We start from the raw sequence: 18,608 nt of genomic DNA, 5'->3' as shown, positions 1-18,608 counted from the left end.
TAATGTTGCAATATTTTCTCGTAAAATTATTACTTTTTTATGTAAAATGACCACTTTTTAATGCAAAACAGTGACATTTGTCGTATAAAATTCTGACTTTTATCACAATATTGCCAATTTTTTCATTGTTCTTGTAAAATAGTGACATTTTCTGAGTAAAATTATGACTTTTGTCATCATTTTGCCAAGCAAATTTGCGATTATTATTACGAACTTGCCAACAATTTTAAGTTTTCTTATAAAATTGTGACTTTTGTCGAGTAAAATTATGACTTTTCATAGAACTGCTGACATTTTAAAAGCTTTTTCTTCTAAAATTGCGACTGTTATGGAGTTTAATTCCAACTTTTATCATAATATTGCACAAATGTTCAGTTTTTCTTGTAAAATTACGACTTTTGTTATAATACTGGCAAAATTCAAAGTTTTTCTTGTGAAATTTTGACCTTTTTCTTGTGAAATTCCAACAAGCTTTTTTATATTTGCATAGTATGTATATATTATTAATGTTGTAAATACACATCTTTATATATCTAGAAAGGCTGGTCCTAAAGAGGTAGGCATTATTCCTAAAAGCAGTCTTTTTCTCACAATGTGTCGACTTTTTTCTCATAAAATTGGAAACAATTTCTCATATTCTTTCTGTCTCTGTAATGTTGCAATATTTTCTCTTAAAATTATTACTTTTTTAATGTAAAATTATTACTTTTTTATGTACAATTATTACTTTTTAATGTAAAATTATTACTTTTTTATGTACAATTATTACTTTTTGATGCAAAATGGTGACATTTGTCATATAAAATTCTGACTTTTGGTTTTGTCGTTCTTGTATAGTGACACTTTTTGAGTAAATTGATGACTTTTGTCATCATTTTGCCAAGTAAAACTTCCGATTATTATCATAATATTGCCACAATTTTAAAGTTTTCTTGTAAAATTCCGACTTTTGTCGAGTGAAATTACGACTCTTTTCATAAAATTGCCAAAATTGAAGCTTTTCTTGTAAAATTGCGACTGTTATTGAGTAAAATTCCAACTTTTATCATAACATTGCACAAATGTTCAGTTTTTCTTGTAAAACTTTGACTTGCGTTGAGTAAAATTACAACTTTTATTATAATACTGACAAAATTCTAAGTTTTTCTTGTGAAATTGCAACCTTTTTCTTGTGAAATTCCAACTCATTTTTCACAACAAGCTTTTTTATATTTGCATAGTATGTATATATTATTAATGTTGTAAATACACATCTTTATATATATAGTAAGGCTGGTCCTAAAGAGGTAGGCATTATTCCTAAAAGCAGTCTTTTTCTCACAATGTGTCGACTTTTTTCTCATAAAATTGGGAACAATTTCTCATATTCTTTCTGTTTCTGTAATGTTGCAATATTTTCTCTTAAAATTATTACTTTTTTTATGTAAAATTATTACTTTTTTTTATGTACAATTATTACTTTTTTTATGTAAAATTATTACTTTTTTATGTACAATCATTACTTTTTAATGCAAAATGGTGACATTTGTCATATAAAATTCTAACTTTTGTTTTTGTCGTTCTTGTATAGTGACATTTATTGAGTAAATTGATGACTTTTGTAAAATTACGACTTTTATTATAATACTGACAAAATTCTAAGTTTTTCTTGTGAAATTGCAACCTTTTTCTTGTGCAATTCCAACTCATTTTTCACAACAAGCTTTTTTATATTTGCATAGTATGTATATATTATTAATGTTGTAAATACACATCTTTATATATCTAGAAAGGCTGGTCCTAAAGAGGTAGGCATTATTCCTAAAAGCAGTCTTTTTCTCACAATGTGTCGACTTTTTTCTCATAAAATTGGAAACAATTTCTCATATTCTTTCTGTCTCTGTAATGTTGCAATATTTTCTCTTAAAATTATTACTTTTTTTATGTAAAATTATTACTTTTTTATGTACAATTATTACTTTTTTATGTATAATTATTACTTTTTTATGTACAATTATGACTTTTTAATGCAAAATGGTGACATTTGTCATATAAAATTCTGACTTTTGTTTTTGTCGTTCTTGTATAGTGACATTTTTTGAGTCAATTGATGACCTTTGTCATCATTTTGCCAAGTAAAACTTCCGATTATTATCATAATATTGCCACAATTTTAAAGTTTTCTTGTAAAATTCTGACTTTTGTCGAGTGAAATTACGACTCTTTTCATAAAATTGCCAAAATTGAAGCTTTTCTTGTAAAATTGCGACTGTCATTGAGTAAAATTCCAACTTTTATCATAGCATTGCACAAATGTTCAGTTTTTCTTGTAAAATTACGACTTTTATTGTAATACTGACAAAATTCTAAGTTTTTCTTGTGAAATTGCAACCTTTTTCTTGTGAAATTCCAACTCATTTTTCACAACAAGCTTTTTTATATTTGCATAGTATGTATATATTATTAATGTTGTAAAATACACATCTTTATATATCTAGAAAGGGTGGTCCTAAGGAGGTAGGCATTATTCGGAGGTCTCAAGAAGGTAACAAATACAAGAATTTGTGTGTGTGTGTGTAGGCTGACACAATAGCAACCCCCCAGTCAGTTCCTCTCTGCTTTAAATAACCATTTCACCGTGCTTCCTTTCAGCAGGATATGCTGGTAAACACTAATTACCGTACTTCAGAAGTGTGACTCTTGGACAAACACACAAACAATGACGGCCCCTTATTTTTGGGTGTCTTCCCTGCTGACGCATCAATTTCCACCGAGGCGGTGCGATGACAAATATTACCAACGATTGTGACCACTGACACTGAAAAAAAAGTCTAAACATGATTTTAAACTATTCAGCCATGGGTGGATCTACACCTGACATCCACTGTAATGATACCAAGTACAATCTAGTTGATACTACTATGATTACATCAATATTTTTTTAGCATCACAAAATCTTTTTTCCTTTTTTTTTTGTATTTACATTACGTTTATAAACTCAGGAAATACGTCCCTGGACACATGTGGACTTTGAATATGACCAATGTATGATCCTGTAACTACTTGGTATCGGATCGATACCCAAATCTGTGGTATCATCCAAAACTAATGTAAAGTATCCAAACAAGAGAAGAATAAGTGATTATTACATTTTAACAGAAGTGTAGATAGACCATGTTGAAACAGAAAGTAAGCAGATATTAACAGTAAATGAACAAGTAGATTAATAATCAATTTTTACAGTTTGTCCCTCATAATGTGTACAAAATAATAGGTGTATAAATGACACAATATGTTACTGCATACGTCAGCAGACTAATTAGGAGTCTTTGTTTGTTTACTTACTACTAAAAGACAAGTTGTCTAGTATGTTCACTATTTTATTTAAGGACTAAATTACAAAAATAAACATATGTTTCATGTAGGGATGATGTTTGATAAGAAATGATCGAGTTCGAGCCCATTATCAAATCTTCTTATCGAACCGATTCCTTATTGATTCTCTTATCGAATCCAGATAGGTTGTTGTATATGGAAAAAAACACAATATTTGGTTTAACAAAAGCTCACTTTTATTTTATAAGAAAAAATAAAATAAAACAAATAAATAAATATTGACTGTTGTTACCCAAACTATATTAAGTGGGATTTTCCAGAAAAACAAATATATATAGTAACACAAAAACAACCTGTCTCTGTGATCACTATAGGTGAATAGCTATGCCTTGAGGCGTTTTTTCCGGTCCGTTATTTTTGCTGCTTATGTGACATCACAGGAAATGACGTAGCTGAGCTGCGTCATTTCCTGTGATGTCCCACAGGGCATTTCTTGTGGGACGGGATTCATTCCCAGGGATTCGAATAAAGAACCAACTCTTTTTCTTTACTATAGTGGCCTCGATAACGGGAACCGGTTCTCAAAAAGGGATTCGAGTCCATGGAATCGGTTCTTTTCTTATCGAACGGTTCTTTTCTTATCGAACAACCGGGAGAACCGGTTTCGAACATCATCCCTAGTTTCATGTACCCTAAGATTTTTTTTGTTCAAATATAGCCAAAAATGGCATTTTTTTGTGGTGCTCTTTATTTACAAAAGTATCGAAGTACATCTTGGTACCGGTACCAAAATATTGGTATCGGGACAACCCTCGTCCCATGTATGTACCACATAATGTTTTGTTTTTTTAGTAGATGATTTACTAACATTGTTATAATTGAAAATGTAATGTAAAATTCTCTAACATGCACGCAAAGAACACAGAAAAAGTTTCCCATTTGGCAACGCTATCCTGTAGCCACCTAGATCGGGTAATACAGGTATACTCCCGGTGTTGTGACCTCTGTTTACATCCGTCACGTCAAATATATAACCTTATCGCTTACTCCTAACAAATACTACAACTACAATTGGTTAGAAACTAACAGTGTTTGGACTGTAAGTGTGGGGGTGTCAAAAGGTGGTTAATGGGTATGATTTCATGAGGCATTAGAGATAGGTGGTTAATGAGTATGATTTCATGAGGCATTAGAGATAGGTGGTTAATAGGTATGATTTCATGAGGCATTAGAGATAGGTAGTTAATGGGTATGATTTCATGAGGCATTAGAGATAGGTGGTTGATAGGTATGATTTCATGAGGCATTAGAGATAGGTGGTTAATAGGTATGATTTCATGAGGCATTAGAGATAGGTGGTTAATGGGTATGATTTCATGAGGCATTAGAGATAGGTGGTTGATAGGTATGATTTCATGAGGCATTAGAGATAGGTGGTTAATGGGTATGATTTCAGTTTCTTTTTTAAGTTGGAGACTGAATACAGCATCCTGAGGCTCTCATCAAGCCGCTTCCAGATCTTTGGTCCCATGCATACAACACTTCGAGCAGTAGACGATGTTTACCTGATATCAGATCTAAGTTACGAGTGTTTTGGGAATGCTGGTGACGATAGATAGGAACCAAACTACAGAGCCTGAGATTCAGCCTGTGGATGACTCGATAGGTTAGACAAGCATTGTGATAAATATTGAACTCTTGTCAGTCTTAAAGGCCTACTGAAATGAAATGTTCTTATTTAAACGGGGATAGCAGATACATTCTATGTGTCATACTTGATCATTTCGCGATATTGCCATATTTTTGCTGAAAGGATTTAGTAGAGAACATCGACGATAAAGTTCGCAACTTTTGGTTGCTGATAAAAAAAAGCCTTGCCTGTACCGGAAGTAACGTAGCGTAACGTCACAGGTTGAAAGGCTCCTCACATTTCCCCATTGTTTACACCAGCAGCGAGAGCGATTCGGACCGAGAAAGCGACGATTACCCCGTTAATTTGAGCCAGGATGAGATGAAAGATTCGTGGATGAGGAACGTGAGAGTGACGGACTATAGTGCAGTGCAGGACGCATCTTTTTTCGCTCTGACCGTAACTTAGGTACAAGCTGGCTCATTGGATTCCACACTTTCTCCTTTTTCTATTGTGGATCACGGATTTGTATTTTAAACCACCTCGGATACTATATCCTCTTGAAAATGAGAGTCGAGAACGCGAAATGGACATTCACAGTGACTTTTATCTCCACGACAATACATCGGCGAAGCACTTTAGCTACGGAGCTAACGTGATAGCATCGGGCTTAACTGCAGATAGAAACAAAAGAAATAAACCCCTGACTGGAAGGATAGACAGAAGATCAACAATACTATTAATCTACCTGTAACCACACGGGTAATGCTTTCCAGCCTGGCGAAGCTTAACAATGCTGTTGCTAACGACGCCATTGAAGCTAACTTAGCAACGGGACCTCACAGAGCTATGCTAAAAACATTAGCTATCCACCTACGCCAGCCAGCCCTTATCTGCTCATCAACACCCGTGCTCACCTGCGTTCCAGCGATCGACGGAGTGACGAAGGACTTCACCCAATCATAGATGCGGTCGGCGGCTAGCGTCGGATAGCGTGTCTGCTATCCAAGTCAAAGTCCTCCTGGTTGTGTTGCTGCAGCCAGCCGCTAATACACCGATCCCACCTACAGCTTTCTTCTTTGCAGTCTTCATTGTTCATTAAACAAATTGCAAAAGATTCACCAACACAGATGTCCAGAATACTGTGGAATTTTGCGATGAAAACCGAGCTTTTTGTATTGGATACAATGTGTCCGAATACTTCCGTTTTAACGATTGACGTCACGCACATACGTCATCATACATAGACGTTTTCAACCGGAAGTTTAGCGGGAAATTTAAAATGTCACTTTATAAGTTAACCCGGCCGTATTGGCATGTGTTGCAATGTTAAGATTTCATCATTGATATACAAACTATCAGACTGCGTGGTCGGTAGTTGCAGGTTTCAGTAGGCCTTTAAGAGATGATAATTATGGAATAGATGTCGAGTGGGGGCATTAAAGTTGGACCATGACAGGGCCAGTATGATTTTCTTTTTCATGGATTCTAATTTGTGAAGGTAGCTAGGGAAGGTGTTACACCAGATGACATTACAGTAGTTTAGATGTGGTTCAAAGAGACTTTTGTATAGAGTAAGTAGAGCATAAAGAGGAAGATAATGACGAAGGTGAAAGAACAGGCCAACATATTTGGATAATTTGTTTAACAGATGGCTAATGTGACATTTGAAATTGAGGTATTCGTCAATGATGACCTCCCAGGAATTTTGTGGAGTTCACTCTCTGTATTTCCTGCCCATTGATGTTGATATGGCAGTGTTCAGTACTTGTTCACAGAATGCCAAGAGTGTGCAAAGCAGTAAACAGAGCGAAGAGTGGCTATTTTGAAGAAACTAGAAATAAAACATGTTTTCAGTTATTTTTTTGTTAAGTACATAACTCCACATGTGTTCATTCATAGTTTTGATGTGACAATCTACAATGTAAATAGTCATGGAAATTAAGAAAACACATTGAATGAGGAAAAGGTGTGTCCAAACTTTTGGTCTGTACTGTATTTTAAGGGGGAAAAAAACGCTGAATTGATATATGGATGTTTAAAAACATATGTAACATGCCTTGACTATTAGGAAGAAAGGCAACTTGACTATGAATGGGCATCAGCATTCAGAAAAAAATGTGGTTTGAAAGTAAACAGACACAACCAGGCAAAAAGGCAACAGGTTTGATGTCCAAAAATAAGTAGGAGGATCAAGGAAAAAGTGCAACATGGCTTTCTGAGCATGCCTCCTTTTCTCATGCAAATGTATTGTTTATTGTAGCCGGACACAATATGGGACATCTGCCGGTCAGCGTTAGTGTAATTCCCTCCCCATGCTTCATTAACCTCCCCTTTATAGGCGGAGAGAATAGAGCTGTGGATGGCGGGTGACACCCGGCAAGTGCTGGCCCCGGCCGAGGAGCACCGAGCCCGGGCGAGCTCGCCGCTTGATGTCCTTCCAGCTCATTTCATTCCTGGAGGAGGGCCTCTTTCATCAATGAGCATGTGGTGGGTCTTGAGGCCGAGCGGGGAGTGGTTGAATGCTGACCACGGACCTTTTTTTTTTTTAACGTATAATGGTGTCAACACCAAATGGGCATATACTAGGTGTACCAAATTTGAGGTGTCCTATTTCTGGTTTCAGAAAAAGTGGGCTTTTTTTTTTTTGTGGGAGGGCGGGAGGGAGTAACTGGGCAGTGTCCACTGTGCTAGAAATAACCGGGGATGGAGCCAGTGTCATGTTGTCACTCCATCATTGTCCCTTTGTCTTCCAATGGCCCCAGCTGCATGCATGTTAAGGGAGAGCAAATGGAGGGAGGAGCCTCCATCAACTCTACAGGTGGTCCAACCACCACAGATCTTATGACTGAATTATAGTGGAGATGTATTCAAGGAATCATTTGTTCATTATTCCTCAGAAATCTTTTTTTGTCTATTGGCTTTTTTTTTCCCACCACATGTCAATCACATGTAGGGTTGCACGGTATACCAGTACTAGTATAGTATTGTGGTACTAATGAATCAAAAACGGTACTATACTCTGTTTGAAAAGTACCGGTTTGCAATAAAAAATAAACAAATTTAACGGGCATGACGGCGCACCATCACATCGTGAGATTGCTGGTTATACGAGCAGAGGAGCATGTTCGGCAGCGCACAATCACTGAATACTTACAAGCAGACACAGTGTGTGAACAAAAAAGGGAGAATGGACGCATTTTGGTGTAAGAAGTAAAGATAAAGAGGAAGTTATAACACTGAAACACCCTCAGGAAGAGGTGCTTTAAGACATGGCTAGCTAGCTAGCAGCGAACATCCATCCGCAGTCGGCAGTGTTTTAGCTACTTCTAAACCACTAATCCTCGCCTCAAATAAAGTAAGTTTCTTACAAGTATTATTATCACTGCAGGACGAGGAATAGCTAAACATGCTTCACTACACACCGTAGGAGGATACAATAGCTCACCGGCGTCACAATGTAAACAAATGCCATGGGTGGATCTACACCTGACATCCACTGTAATGATACCAAGTACAAGAGCGTATTTTTTGTCGTCACAAAATCTTTTTTCCTTTTTTTAAATTATACAATTAAAATTATGTTTATAAACTCAGTAAATACATCCCTGGACACATGAGGACTTTGAATATGACCGATGTATGATCCTGTAACTACTTGGTATCGGATCGATACCTAAATGTGTGGTATCATCCAAAACTAATGTAAAGTATCAAAGAAGAGAAGAATAAGTGATTATTACATTTTAACAGAAGTGTAGATAGAACATGTTGATGCAGATATTAACAGTAAATGAACAAGTAGATTAATAATCAATTTTTACAGTTTGTCCTTAATAATGTTGACAAAATAATAGGTGTATAAATGACACAATATGTTACTGCATACGTCAACAGACTATTTAGGAGTCTTTGTTTGTTTACTTACTACTAAAAGACAAGTTGTCTAGTATGTTCACTATTTTATTTAAGGACTAAATTACAATAATAAACATATGTTTCATGTACTCTAAGATTTTTTGTTAAAATAAAGCCAATAATGACATTTTTTTGTGGTCCCCTTTATTTAGAAAAGTATCAAAATACATTTTGGTACCAGTATCAAAATATTGGTATCGGGACAACCCTAATCACATGTATGATTTAACTTAGTTTTTACAGCGCATGCCCATTCATCTGGGTTTTGGACCGGCATTAGATATGCATTGGCTCTTTCTATGGGAATCAAACGTATGTCCGTCTCCATGAAAGCTATAAAACGTCAAATAATTTTGCCTCTAAAGATCAAAATGACAATCACATTGGACATGTTTGTGTCCAAACAAAAATATGAAAGACAAATGTTATAAACATTTGTATTCATCACAGTTTGTGTAGCTAATTCGTATTAACCAGATAAATCCTCTCGGAAGGCTAATTTACTCATTTTTATTTCTTTTAAGACACTACACAAAAAAAATTAGAATGATTAAAAAATGTGGACTTCAACTATCCGATGTCTATAATTAATTTTGGACAACATTTGGTTTAGGGGCCGTAACTTGACACATTCTGAAAATTAAGTAAAAGTGTAAATACATCATCTGATTCACAACAATAGTAGCAAATTCTAAATGCAATAAGATATGTCTTTGTGTTTACTTAAGTTACCTGCTATAAAACATTTTCTGGTCTATGATATATTGTAAGGCAGTGTGTTTCAACCACTGTGAGATACAGTCTGGTGAGCCGTGGGAGATGATCTCATTTCACCTATTTGGGTTAAAAATATTTTTTGCAAAACAGTAATTATAGTCTGCAAATGATGTGTTGTTGTTGAGTGTCGGTGCTGTCTAGAGCTCGGCAGAGTAACCGTGTAATACTCTTCCATATCAGTAGGTGGCAGCAGGTAGCTAATTGCTTTGTAAATGTCGGAAACAGCGGGAGGCAGTGTGCAGGTAAAAAGGTATCTAATGCTTAAACCAAAAATAAACAAAAGGTGAGTGCCCCTAAGAAAAGGCATTGAAGCTTAGGGAAGGCTATGCAGAGCAAAACTAAAACTGAACTGGCTACAAAGTAAACAAAAACAGAATGCTGGACGACAGCAAAGACTTACTGTGGAGCAAAGACAATGTACATCCGAACATGACATGACAATCAATAATGTCCCCACAAAGAAGGATAAAAATAACTGAAATATTCTTGATTGTTAAAACAAAGTAGCTGCGGGAAATATCGCTCAAAGGAAGACATGAAACTGCGACAGGAAAATACCAAAAAAAGAGAAAAAGCCACCAAAATAGGAGCGCAAGACAAGAAGTAAAACACTACACACAGGAAAACCCCCAAAAAGTCAAAACAAGTCATGGCGAGATGTGACAGGTGGTGACAGTACACCTACTTTGAGACAAGAGCTATATTGATGCATGCTTGGTTATGCTTTAAAGTCATATCCAACACCTGCGACAACGACTTTTTACTGTCAACTGAGTTTCGTTTTTTAAGGATTTCTGCTAGTGGTGTGCCTCCGCATTTTTTCAACGCACAAAATGTGCCTTTGCTACAAAAAAGGTTGAAAAACACTGTTGTAAGGGATCGGGACTCAAAATCGGATCTAATGCCATAAAAAAAATGGGTCAGGATCAGACGTTGTTGATCAGGACATCCGTAGTAATAAATGTAAAGTTTAAAAACTAATACAACAATTAAATACTATGTGTTAGTTATAACATAAAGCTGTGACAAAGACTATTTATCTTTAAATATTTTAGCCTGTTAACATGATTTCAAATGTCAAAATGGCCCCTGCACTAGTATGTGGTATACAAAATTATCAAAGAAACAAACTACAGTATATAAGGGTGTAACGGTACACAAAAGTTTCGGTTCGGTACGTACCTCGGTTTAGAGGTCACGGTTCGGTTAATTTTCGGTACAGTAAGAAAACAACAAAATATACATTTTTGGGTTATTTATTTACCAAATTTGTAAACAATGACTTTATCCTTTTAACATTGGGAACACTGTAATAATTCTGCCCACGTTAATCAACATTAAACTGCCTCAAGTTGTTGCTCAGATTAAATAAAATGACACAACTTTTCTTCTACATATAAAAAGTGCAACATTAAACAGTTTCAAGTCAACTCATCATGCTTAATTTATTACAGCATTTGGGAAGCCTGTAGTTGATTTTTATTATGTAAATGTTATATTTTTATCAACATGTGATAGCAGGGACCCTGCCATTCAAAACTAGGCTGCTCCATTACTAATGATTAATGTAACTATAGCTGAAAAAATAGTACAATAGCAATAGGAGAGACTATTCAACCCTGAACACCATGGAGTTCATGTAGGCTTTATGATGCACTTACATTATTATATCAATTATCAGAGACAGAAACTCTTCATTTAACATAATGTCCTTTTTTGCTGCTTCAACACAGCTCAATCAACACAGAAAAAGGTAAAATGAAATAACAGCAGGATTTCCCACACATTCATTTATTTGTGGCGGCCCGCCACGAAAGAATTACGTCCGCCACAAATAAAAATAAATAAATAAATACATTTTTAAAAAATTTAAAGATTTTAAAAAAATGGTTTTTATTTTTTTTTTGTCCTCTCCAGCTTCTCAGGCAAATCATATAGTTGATGTAGATGCCCATATCAGCTGTTCAGATTTACTTTACAAAAGAGAAGTGTAGGATACTTTTCTTGTTGCCTTATTTGTAATTGACTTTATTAAATGCATTTATATTAGAAACACAACATGTGTATATAACAAAGGGTGCAAAGTCTGCAGGCAGTAGGAAACACATGGTTAAGTTTTTTTGATTGATTGAGACTTTTATTAGTAGGTTGCACAGTGAAGTACATATTCCGTACAATTGACCACTAAATGGTAACACCCGAATAAGTTTTTCAACTTGTTTAAGTCGGGGTCCTTAAGTGTAGGGAGTAAAACTGATGGCAGTCTAAAGTTCAAGATTTTTGGAGCTCTTTGTTCAGAGGATCAGATGTTTGATGAAGCTCTGTGTCTATCTACCACCACTACTGTTTTCTGTTTATTTGTTACTGACTGTGGCAGGACACCTCTGCCTCTGTTTCACTTTATGTTGCTGGTAAATAATAAGGTTGTAGTAGTAGGCTAAAGTTAAATTATTTAGTATGCTCTAATTAAAGGGGCAGAGCTTTGAGACACTTTAGCTTTTATATTTTATAAGATATATTTTTTGTAAGACCCACAATTAATAAATATATTTCAGTGAATAACTTATTGTTCAAATCTGTACATAAATATGTACATAAAGTGTTGTAATTATATTGTAAAATGGATGGATGGATGGACGTTTAAAACAAAACTGTTATTATTAATTAGTAAGTATACATTTTTTTTAGCCTTTTTAGAGAAAATCAAATCATTGTAGTAAATTATGCAAATTACTAGATTATGTCATGGTGACCACGCCCATAGCCACGCCCCCACCGCCACAAGTATCTTGGCAGTTTATGGGAAACACTGAACAGACAGGGCTTTGCTGTCCGTAACACACAGACACACACACACGCATGCGCACACACGCCGCAAAATGAGCTAACGTTACGCTAAAAGCAAATTAGCCTTCACCTCAAGCCAGGACTGCGAGCGAGCTGAGCTGCCTTTTATATTTCTAGAAGGTCAACGGGCTCATAGTGACGTTACTAGTAGTTGACTGGGAGGTGTTTATCATCATTTGGGGAGAGTCCGCTGCCTGATGCTTACCTGCTAAACGCTAAGCACTGACTACATGCGCTCTGAATACGCACTGCTGATTGGCTGTTACCGCTCTGCGTGTAACCAATCAGATGGTTGTGTGGGTGGGACAATGCTGGGTGCTGTGTAGAGTACTGAGCAGTTTGTTAAGACTTCAGCTTAGGCGGTTACTTAATATGTTCGTGTGGAAACTCGTTCGGTACACCTCCGAACCGAACCGGAACCCCCGTACCGAAACGGTTCAATACAAATACACGTACCGTTACACCCCTAGTGGTATACAAAATGATCAAAGAAACAGACTACAGTATAGCTTTCAAAGATTAATTAATTTTGCTGCTGCATGGAAACACAAGATCACAATAGTTAAGAAGAAAAGTACCAGACACCAACCAGACAGTATTTAGCTAGAAGGCCTCGGGTCAGAGCCACCTGTTGCGTCTACATTTACACTGCGTCGCATCAATACTACAGTTGGACTTTTGCACGTAAACCTGGCCCAGGGGGGTGGAAAAATACATCTATGAATGCACCCGCTTCCACAATGTCTCAATTTCAAATGTGACACTTGGAACTTTGAGGCCTGAAAACAGAGACATGCCTCTTCAGTATTGTGCATGATAAATATTGAGACCTGAGGGTCTAAAAAAGGACGTGTATGGGAAAGATTAAAATAAAAGAAAGCGGTTTAATGGCGCGTCCAGTTCCGACCTTTGGGCAAATTGTAAGTGAACACTTAAGAGTGGATTTTATCAAGTGAAACCGATGAAGGGACTTCCTTCTGCTCATAATGACTGCGCGGTGTGATTGCAAATGGGAAACTAACATTCGCATTATTTCACACAAACTCAACACTCGTTTTCTCAGCTCACATCCTAACCATGGGAAGACCGAGTGAAAACAAGCAGCCTTTAATTTGCCACATGTGCTGGCCTGGTAGTGGTGCTGTTGCAGAGAACTGCAGGCTGCTCTTTAGGTCTTTGGTCAGTGCGACACAGACGTGGCTGTGGTCACGCAAGCCCACACTGGATTAGCAAATATTTCCTTTCATTTTTAAAATAGTACTAACTCAAACCTTGACGTTGCCTCAGTTCAACTTCAGTAGTTGGATAAATGTCATATCCTACATGCATAGGTTGTACAAGCAAACTATTGAATTAAGACTACAAGGTCGGTAGCGATTACCTTAATGGTTTCTGGCGGTACGCCGGGATCAGGGGCCTTCTCAAGGTAGGTGGTCAGGTCTTGGTCCACGTGCTCAAAGACCAGTGTGAGTTTGGTTTCACGGTTAGTCCGAGACACTGTACACACATCAAATAGCCTGGAACCAGAAGGACAGGACGGATCAATACAACTGATTGTGCTCAGCAAACAAAAAGACAACAGCTCTTGGAAAAAAATGCTTTTCTTTATGCATGTGTTTTTCTACGGTATTACCTTGATACTGTATCTACACCTAAACTGGGGGTCGGCAACCCGCAGCTCTAGAGTCTTCAGCGCTACCCTTGTGGTTCCCTGAAGCTTTTTAAAAAATGTATGAAAATGGAAAGATACACTACCGTTCAAAAGTTTGGGGTCACCCAAACAATTTTGTGGAATAGCCTTCATTTCTAAGAACAAGAATAGACTGTCGCGTTTCAGATGAAAGTTCTCTTTTTCTGGCCATTTTGAGCGTTTAATTGACCCCACAAAAGTGATGCTCCAGAAACTCAATCTGCTCAAAGGAAGGTCAGTTTTGTAGCTTCTGTAACGAGCTAAACTGTTTTCAGATGTGTGAACACGATTGCACAAGGGTTTTTTAATCATCAATTAGCCTTCTGAGCCAATGAGCAAACACATTGTACCATTAGAACACTGGAGTGATAGTTGCTGGAAATGGGCCTCTATACACCTATGTAGATATTGCACCAAAAACCAGACATTTGCAGCTACAATAGTCATTTACCACATTAGCAATGTATAGAGTGTATTTCTTTAAAGTTAAGACTAGTTTAAAGTTATCTTCATTGAAAAATAAGGACATTTTAATGTGACCCCAAACTTTTGAACGGTAGTGTATATATTTTTTGTTTTAATATACCATACCATACCAACTTTATTTATAAAGCCCTTTAAAAACAAGCACAGTTGAAGAACAAAGGGCTGTATTACACACCACAAAAGGACTACAGGCAAAGGACAGACTAAAAAATAACATTTAAAACAGAGGTAAAATACACATTGAGAAAGCAAATACAAATGATCTTAAGAACAATTTGTAGGATAAAAGCAGCAGTTTAAAGTCTCATTTAATATGGTTTCTGTAGGGCGACAAACACGACACAAACCTCTCTAATTGTTAGAAATCCCACTGTTTGTATTAAACATGCGTCACTGATGACAGTATTTGGCGAGCGCCGTTTAATCCTGCTAATTTCAGCGGTCCTTGAACTCACCGTCATCCAGTGTTTCCCACACATTTATTTATTTGTGGCGGCCCGCCACGAAAGAATTACGTCCGCCACAAATTAAAAAATAAAAAATAAAAAAAATTAAATTTTTTTTTTTTTTTTTGTAATTTTTTTTTTTTGTCCTGTCCAGCTTCTCAGGCAAATCATATAGTTGATGTAGATGCCCATATAGGCTGTTCAGATTTACTTTACAAAAGAGAAGTGTAGGATACTTCTCTTGTTGCCTTATTTTTATTTGACCACAACTGTTTTCTGTTTATTTGTTACTGACTGTGGCAGGACACCTCTGCCTCTGTTTCACTTTATGTTGCTGGTAAATAATATGGTTGTAGTAGTAGGCTAAAGTTAAATTATTTAGTATGCACTAATTAATGGTCATCTGTTTACATGTATAACTTTCTCCGACGCTGCCACAGAAAGACGTGTTTTATGCCACTCCTCCTTCGTCTCATTTCACCACCAAACGTTTTTATGCTGTGCATGAACGCACAAAAGGTGAGCTTTGTTGATGTTATTGACTTGTGTGGAGTGCTAATCATGCATATTTGGTCACTACATGACTGCAAGCTAATCGATGCTAGCTGTATGTACATATTGCATCATTATGCCTCGTTTGTAGGTATATTTGAGTTCATTTAATTTCCTTTACTTAGGTCCTCTGTGTATTTAATTGATATTTGCATGTCTCATGACACATGATCTGTATGTAGTATTGGCTGCATTTCTCATAGTTTTTTGTGTGCCATGTTGTTCCAGACCACAGCAAATGTTACCCAGCTTGCAAAGATTGTAATAAATGCATTAGAAAACAGTTTCCTTTAACTTGAACACACACATATATGCCGGGCACTGCCACCTACAACTGCTACCCTCGGGCAGACGCTATAGGGTGCTAAAAGCGGGCACAAATAGACTAAAAAACAGTTTTTACCCAAGAGCCATAGTAGCATTAAACAGTCCTGAGTGAGCACAATGTGTCCGTCATGTCCTCATGTATCATGTCTTTTGATTTTTTCGGACTATAATGTGCAATAATGTTATATGTGTATATGTATATATATGCCTTTGTATGGATATATGCATGTCTGTGGATATATACTGTACATATATATAGATACATAGCTTCTTTTTTATCTTTTTTTTACTATTTATATTACTAAATTATTGTGTATGCACCTTAGGGGATCTGCTCCAATTTCGTTGTTCTTTGAACCTGTTCACTGTAATAATGACAAATAAAACTATATTCTATTCTATTCAGTGTTTCCCATAAACTGCCAAGATACCTGTGGCGGTGGGGGCGTGGCTGTGGGCGTGGTCACCATGACATCATCGAGTAATTTGCATAATTTACTACAATGATATGATTTTCTCTAAAAAGGCTCAAAAAATGTATACTTACTAATTAATAATAACAGTTTTGTTTTAAACGTCCATCCATCCATCCATCCATTTTACAATATAATTACAACACTTTATGTACATATTTATATACAGATTTGAACAATAAGTTATTCACTGAAATATATTTGTTAATTGTGGTTCTTACAAAAATTATATCTTATAAAATATAAAAGCTAAAATGTCTCTTAAAGCTCTGCCCCTTTAATTAGTGCATACTAAATAATTTAACTTTAGCCTACTACTACAACCATATTATTTACCAGCAACATAAAGTGAAACAGAGGCAGAGGTGTCCTGCCACAGTCAGTAATAAATAAACAGAAAACAGTAGTGGTAAAATACAAATAAGGCAACAAGAGAAGTATCCTACACTTCTCTTTTGTAAAGTAAATCTGAACAGCCTATATGAGCATCTACATCTACTATATGATTTGCCTGAGAAGCTGGACAGGACAAAAAAAAATAAAATAAAATAAAATAAAAAATAAATTTTATTTTTTATTTTTATTTGTGGCGGACGTAATTCTTTCGTGGCGGGCCGCCACAAATAAATGAATGTGTGGGAAACACTGCTATTCTATTCTTTGGCCATTCTAAGCCAGTCTCTTCCAGGAGTTATCTCACCCTCTGTTTTACTAATGTTTTCCAATGTTGTAAAAATGTGTGGAATAAATATTTAATTTCAACAATTCTGTCAGCAAAGATTTGCGTCAGCCTGCAACACATAGTCATTTTGACAGTAGGCTAATATAGCTAATATAGACAAGTATGATGTGGCCTTCATTATAACGCTTAATTTTTGCAGCTCCAGACGGATTTTTTTTGGTATTTTTGATCCAATATGGCTCTTTCAACATTTTGGGTTGCCGGCAAACTGACCTAAACTGCCAAAAGCAGGACAATCCACTTGAGACCTGGCATAACTAAATTTGGACACAGAAATTATCAGACAAAATCCTAAATCCATCAGTGGAACCTCAAAGTTTAATGCCTACTGTGCCGATTGATCTACCAACCATCAGTATCGGACAATATTCGTGAAAAAGTATGTGATGGCCATTGCCGGTCAATGCAGATCCCAAGCACTGACCCCCTTTTGGCTAACAGTATTTTTTTTACTAAGCTAGTTTTGAAAACAAAAACAAAAAACAAGTGCTTAGTAAAGTTACAAACGTTGATGAAATCGCGCTGCACCCGAAAATAAGCAGTTGTTGATAAGAAATGAAAAGTTAGAGAGAGGATAATATAACAATAATTGTTTGCTGTGTCCGCAGGCAGTACATGACTAGTAAGAGGATGTCGATACCAACAGTAGTATCTGTATATGATCCATACTGATTAGATCGATATGTTTTGATTTTCTCAAAACCATTTTGTCGTCATTTACAAACTCTAGAAATAAATCCCTGGCCACAGGAGGAATTTGAGGGCAAAAACAAAAGGATTTAAATAAGTAGTAGATAGTAGTTTTTGCCTTTTGTTTACTTATTCTGCACTATTGACTATTCTTTGTTAAAACAATTGTACATAAGAGAATAAAGAACAAGTTTAAATATTGTGTTGATATCGTTAACAAAAAATGTCAATAGAACTCTGCATAAATAAATTGAAACATTTAAAGTTAATACAGACGCTCGATATCGGCAGCAACCCTGATCGGAACATCCTTATCTTCAAGCCTATAAACCAATTAGATTGTCAACTAAAATTTCCTGGAAAAACTGGAAATGTATGACATCATCATACTTGTGTCCTTTTATGACTTTTTGCAACACTTTTTCTGAAAGAAACTGGTGGTTTGAGAAGAAGTATGTGAGTAAAGAAGAAGTTGACATGAAGTGAACAGACACATTTCAACCAAGGCCGACGCTGTCTAAGCACTTTTGACCAGTTTGTGTTCCCCTTCTTCCCATTGGCTTGAATAGGACTCTCAGCTGGTACTGGACTTTGATTCTGTGACTGGTGTTGACCATTTCAGTCTGTTTGTACGGTTTGTATACATATACACACACATACTGCATGTATATATATATATATATATATATATATATATATATATATATATATATAT

At 36.0% G+C, this 18,608-nt stretch overlaps 1 protein-coding gene across 3 annotated transcripts in view; it reads right to left on the bottom strand.

The window, feature by feature from the left end:
* Positions 1-18,608, bottom strand: part of cdk6 (cyclin dependent kinase 6) — a 179,602-nt gene that overhangs the window by 107,111 nt on the left and 53,883 nt on the right. For all 3 annotated transcript variants that reach the window (XM_062029410.1, XM_062029409.1, XM_062029408.1), the window contains one exon: positions 13,869-14,004. In XM_062029410.1, the coding sequence (XP_061885394.1) occupies positions 13,869-14,004 (136 nt within the window). The remainder of the gene's footprint in view (positions 1-13,868; positions 14,005-18,608) is intronic.

The sequence above is a fragment of the Entelurus aequoreus genome, linkage group LG20 (genome assembly GCF_033978785.1).
Source record: "Entelurus aequoreus isolate RoL-2023_Sb linkage group LG20, RoL_Eaeq_v1.1, whole genome shotgun sequence".
NCBI lineage: Eukaryota > Metazoa > Chordata > Actinopteri > Syngnathiformes > Syngnathidae > Entelurus > Entelurus aequoreus.
This window is presented reverse-complemented; position numbering and strand designations above follow the sequence as displayed.